The following is a 6,000-nucleotide window of genomic DNA, read 5'->3' on the forward strand; positions in this document are numbered from 1 at the left end:
CACAGAGAGCGTACGTCGCCTCGAATGGATATCGACAGGTGTCTACTCGATCCGATGACCGGAGCCTTAACGATACGTTACTCACGCGACTCAGTATTTTTACAGTATATAATACATCATATCGTCCGCTTCCAGTCTCTTCATTCCAAAATTCTAATATATATCACGTGTGCGAAGAAAATATGGCAATGAAATTTGCATACATCCGTTGGATTTCGCTCTGTTCGCGCGATACCTGAATACACACTTGTTTCATTAATCTTAACTTATGTGGATGCAGTTGATATATTAGAATTAAACACGCGTCCATCGATGAGTCATGAATTATTGAATATTGGAACACGTAATGTCTATAAATCGTAACGAAAAAAATCGTGAAATATGCGTTAAGAATGTACATTCAATGGTGGTCAGAGTCTAACGTAACGGTTGCATGCAAAACTGCCGCTTACTATTTGTTCGTTTTTTTATTGTTTAATACTTTTGTTTTTTTTTTAACTTTTTTACGTTCGCATAGCTCTAGTCCGCTTTTTCACATTCTAGTACGTTCAGGAAAATCCCATTGCTATTCTTGTCATTAATGATTGATTTACTGTGGCTCATATATATTTGTATTGTTGCACGGATTTAAGTTATAATAGGAATGCATACATATTTTATTTTGTGATATACGATAATCGAAACTCCAAAATAGATTTTTTTTTAGTACTTATTATTTTGTGAAAATTTATTTGCGCTATTAAATTATTTTGAATTAATTTGTTATACATAGATGTTAATTAAAACTTATTTGACTTAGTTTTTAATTTTGCGCAATTTTGAATCGTGTTTTTGCGCTTTATTGAATGGATACACACGAATTGTCTGAATAGAGCTTTATTGTTGCTTTTGAAAATTTTTAAAAATGCTCAACTAACAAACAGTGCTATAATCTTCATGCTATTTTAGCCACAGAGAGATTAAAACTCTTCTCTTTTAAATGAGAAGTTCATTCATTTCGGTTGCAGAATTGCCAGTTTTGTCATAGTGGGGACAACGAAGATAAGCTGCTGCTCTGTGATGGCTGTGACCGTGGCTACCATACTTACTGTTTCCGTCCAAAAATGGAAAACATTCCTGATGGTGACTGGTGAGTAACGATCTTGCGTATCACATTCTTATCTGGTTCTACCTTAAATTTTGCAAAGAATTTCAAATGTTTCCCTGTTCATTTTCAGGTATTGTCACGAATGTATGAACAAAGCAACAGGCGAACGCAATTGTTTAGTGTGCGGAAAGAGAGTGGGTAAAAATCTGGTCCTGTGCGAACTCTGTCCTAGGGCTTATCACACTGACTGCCATAATCCTGTCATGCCAAAAGTAAGTAATTGCTGAAAACGTGCCTCTGTAAATATTCAAAGAGCCCGTAGCTTGACAAAATTAAACGTGCGGTAAGCATAGAGTTTGTACACAACACGCTTTGCTTACAGATGCCACGAGGAAAATGGTATTGCTCTAATTGCCACAGTAAACAACCAAAGAAGAGAAATAGTAGTCGAAGGAGTCATACCAAAGGGGGAGGCACCAGAGAAAGTGAAAGTTCTGATCATCCACCAGCTAGGTGATTACGTTAAAAACAAACAAACATTGTCAAGTTGCTGGCTTAAATGACGTTTCATGCGAAGTATATTAGAAAACAGCTATATAATGAATGATTTGATAATAATATTCATCGCAACCGCAAAATGGCGGACCAAGTATTATTCCCGATTGAATAAAGTAATCTCAAAACGAATCTAACTGTATACGAAAACTATCTGTATACACTGTACTCATGCGATTACCTACTTAATCCTCGGCCCGTGTCGCAATACCGCCGAGAATTTTTGTCGTCTCGAGGAACTCTTTTCCTTTCACGCAGGGTGTTCTATGAGAAGCTATATAGATCCAATTTTTTCGTTCCTTGAAGACGATTGTCAATAGATTTTCCCGTGTGGGTTTCCGTTCCTTCAGTGTCTTGTCTCAAGTTTCTCCGCCGGGACACCCTGTAACATTCACGATACGTCGTTGTTGCCTAGTGTACTTGCGATCGCCGACTGTGGGATAGGTACTTTGTCAGAAATATTCGTCGTAACAGTTAGAGCCGCCTTCAGGTCGTGTATGACGAGTCGGAAAAAAAAATACGAGAGAGCGCAAGAGTGCGAAAAATAGAACGGAAAAAAGTATAAATAGAGAGCGAACGAGAGACAGAGAGTCGGAGAGAAAACGCAAATCATTCATCGGGAGCAGCGTACCCGTCTCAGCCGGACACACGATCGAATCTTATGCAATTCGTCCTTGCGCATTCGTCCAGAGGCTTTTATGACGGGAAACCTCCTGCAGAACGGAAGCTAATCGTGCAAATAATTTCTCTGTTGTTTTGCGCCGCAGTCCAACGCCATCAACGGCATCGAACACGCACGTAGAGGATGTCAGTTCGTCGGAACCGCCGACTCCTACCGCCTCACCACGGAAGGAGGGTAACAATCGGACGCTCACGAAGAAGCAACAACGAGAGCTGGCGCCTTGTAAGATACTCCTCGAACAGTTGGAGCAGCAGGACGAGGCCTGGCCGTTCCTCCTGCCGGTGAACACCAAACAGTTCCCGACCTACAAGAAAATCATAAAAACCCCCATGGATCTCAGTACGATTAAGAAGAAGTTGCAGGACTCCGCGTAAGTTGTCCAATGCGCGCCAGCGATTAGTTAAGTGAACGTACTATCTTTAGCTCTGCCTTTTCTCTCAAAAATCTCTTGGTCTTTAAGACAGGCCCAAAATAGATCTAACATACACACACACAGACTGATCGCAAAAAAAAAACCCTACTGACCGATCGTCAATACCCTTGGTCGGCATTGGAGGGCTGAAGTTTTTCACAACGAGTGCTTCTCGATGCAGGTACAAGTCTCGCGATGAGTTTTGCGCCGATGTCAGGCAGATGTTCATCAACTGCGAGGTATTCAACGAGGATGACAGTCCTGTGGGCAAGGCCGGCCACGGGATGCGCAGTTTCTTCGAAATGCGCTGGACCGAGATCACCGGCGCGCCGCCTCCGCATCCGCAAACGCATAGCTGAGGTTCGGTACGTTCGCGCAACACCTGCAACAGCTTCGCTCACTTCTACTATTAGGATACGCGCCGCCGCGTCAGACCGACCGCGACAGACCGACGTGGTCGTCGAAAGGGGACTGATCCACCCTCTACTACACTTCACTTCCGAGCATTAGTCGGCCTCGTTCTAGCGGTCGATCGAATTTTTTTCCATTGTAATAAGTAAAAAAAATCGTTGCGAGGTACGCGAGGTATACACTCTCTCGCCTGTCGTATCATCCATTTCATCACGTGCGCGCGAGTGCGTTTTTTTCCTCGCGTTTCATAAGATGCTCTAGTACTCGGGTATATATATATATATATATATATATATACTGTGACACACGAATGTCTCGTACTTCATTTCCTTGTTAGCACCTATGACGCGATTTTCGTCAGACTTACTCATTGTAAAGTATTATATAGCGAGACGTTCTAAGCCGATCGAACATTCGGCTTCGGTTTAACGAATATATTGATAAAAAAAAAAAAAAAAAAGAATGTGCGAGAAGTGCATCGCACTTGGGTCGAGATCTTGGTCTGCGGTGACAAGGCACCTCTCGACACCGACGTGATTAATCGAGATAGGATGCGTCGTTTCGATCCCCGTCGATTGGGACGAAGCGATGCGAATGGTCATTGTACTTACCGATAAACAAGTGAACATTTGCCTAAGCGACAGAGAAAAAAAGTGTAATTTGCGATTGTATTATACGGGCTTAATGCCGACGCATCGTCGGCGAAAGAAATATTTTGCAAAGTAATAAATGTGAAAAAAAAAGAGAGAAGTTATATTATGTATATATAAATATTATAAATATGGAATATGAATATAGTGTATATGTATACAGAATCTATATACATATATTGTACACATGTCACAACATACATACATGCAAAACGTACATTTGCCCACGGATGAGCACGATAAGGGTATTATTCGCCGTAGAATAGAGACAAGACGATGAACGAAGTTAATGTTTGAATTTGTGATACGACGGTCTGGATAGTCCGAATAAAATTGGAATAAATTGTAGGAAGAATTTTATTCGTTCTTCTCGCAGGCTTAACACACGATCGGACCGGCGCTTGTGTCCTTTGAGAAGGAATGAAGTTCTTTTTTATAATTTTGCAAGCAAGACTTATTCCGGCCGTCCGGCCCGTCCTATTGGAAATTGAAGAAAAGATCTTAACACCGTTTCGCAGAACCAATTTGGTTTCTTACGTTCTCCGCATTTAGTTTCGGATTTCGTTGACTTGTGAATTATTATATGACGAAAGAGAGACGCATGAGATGTGTACGCAGAACGAGACTATTCGTATATTATAAGGAAGAGAGAGAGAGAGAGAGAGAGAGAGAGAGAGAGAGAGAAAGAGAAAATACAAAATTAACAGTCACGACCATCGTCGCGCTACGCCAATTAGATACTCCGATCGTGCGCGTGGACCGGGATTCAATGGTGACGCATCGGGCGTCGCGAAAGAAGTAAAGCCGGAGATGCGGCTCGGGCAGGTGCAGCCGTCTAATGAAGCAATCCTCGAGAGCGAGAAGACCCGCTCCTTACGAGGAATGCGCTCCCTTTCCCCCTCTCCTCTCCCTTCTGTACAATCGGGCGCGACTCGTTCCGAAGAATAGGTCTCGCTCAACGAAGAGCTTTCTCGCGACTATCGAAAAACATCTTCGAACGCTCCAGAAGAAAGTAACGGGCAAGATACTGACTGAAGGGTATGATGATGAAACGGCGACATGAATCGCTAATTAAGACAGCGGCGGCAATTAATAATTATGGTAGCCCTCGATCGCCGGTGAGACCGATCGGAGGTGACCCAGCCCTCTCGTGGAACAGCGTTATCATAAGTTTTTCTGTTGACGAAGCGCTAATCCCGAACCGAAACCGGTCCAGATCGACCCACGGACAGTCGCCGGCCGCAGAAAGTGCGTTTCGGTCGCAGGAGGTAAAAGTTAAAAGTGCATCTCCGTGAGCGAGATAAAATTGATGATCCCGTCACGCATGAACGAAAGAGATGTCATTCTTTTTTTTTCGAATATTCAGATAATCGCCATTGGCGACGTGCGGGAAATACATTAGCCCGTCTCATACTTCGTCCATACGGTCGATACCGATCGTATTAAACCGCGCGGAATATTAATGTTAACATATCAGTGCTGCTGATGATTACCTGCAAACTGCCTAGTTTGTTAGGCGCGAGAAAGTCGGTAAAACGACGAGTGCCCGATTTCATCGGGTTCTTGCCGATGGTTCCTTATAAACGGTACGGGTAAAATTAATGACCCGCCGGATGTATGTTTTGCACCGTTTCTCCGTTACAAGTTTTACACTTTCACGATGTGCGTCGAAGCATATTACAGGTATTAGATTGACCCTGCTAATAGCGAGAGACTTTTCACGAGCTTTTTGCAGAAAACGCTTCTATATATACGGGATCTATTTTAAAACGTGTCTTATAACAGCGCCTGTGCGAGTTCAAAACGTAAAAACGACGGTGGAGGAAAAAGTCAGGCGAACAGAAAAGGCTAAGAGTGACGGGAAAATTATTTTCTCGGCGAATTAAAACTACCTTTTTTGCCGGCGTATACTGAAGAGGGACGACGGAGAAGCACCGGTTCCGTCGCCAATAACGATAATCTCGGATACGAGATTTTCCCTAGCCGAGTCCATAAAATGCTAAATGCTCAAGGCAGAACGACACGCGATATTCTGTCGGGAGCTCGTCGTCCACGCCACAGGATACATTCTTGCGGATCAGGACAAGTATCAGTACTGGGAGGGACAACGCTAATAAGTCCTTCTCAGACAGGGTCGCCGCACGACTCGCGCGATTAGTTTCGCGACGAAGAGGCAGAAGAAGAAGAAGACGAAGACGACGAC

General features: G+C 43.2%; 1 protein-coding gene across 1 annotated transcript in view; it reads left to right on the forward strand.

Annotated features, from left to right (window-relative positions):
- The window catches only part of LOC105452909 (bromodomain adjacent to zinc finger domain protein 2B-like), a 28,300-nt gene extending 24,693 nt beyond the window's left edge, over window positions 1-3,607 (forward strand). The window contains exons 24-28 of the mRNA XM_011694460.1: window positions 1,008-1,129; window positions 1,218-1,359; window positions 1,470-1,600; window positions 2,410-2,694; window positions 2,918-3,607. Coding sequence (XP_011692762.1) covers window positions 1,008-1,129; window positions 1,218-1,359; window positions 1,470-1,600; window positions 2,410-2,694; window positions 2,918-3,095 — 858 coding nt within the window. The 3' untranslated portion in view covers window positions 3,096-3,607. The remainder of the gene's footprint in view (window positions 1-1,007; window positions 1,130-1,217; window positions 1,360-1,469; window positions 1,601-2,409; window positions 2,695-2,917) is intronic.
- The last annotated feature ends 2,393 nt before the right edge of the window (window positions 3,608-6,000 follow it).

This window comes from Wasmannia auropunctata, unplaced genomic scaffold (assembly GCF_000956235.1).
Source record: "Wasmannia auropunctata unplaced genomic scaffold, wasmannia.A_1.0 LD336026.1, whole genome shotgun sequence".
Taxonomy (NCBI): Eukaryota; Metazoa; Arthropoda; class Insecta; order Hymenoptera; family Formicidae; genus Wasmannia; species Wasmannia auropunctata.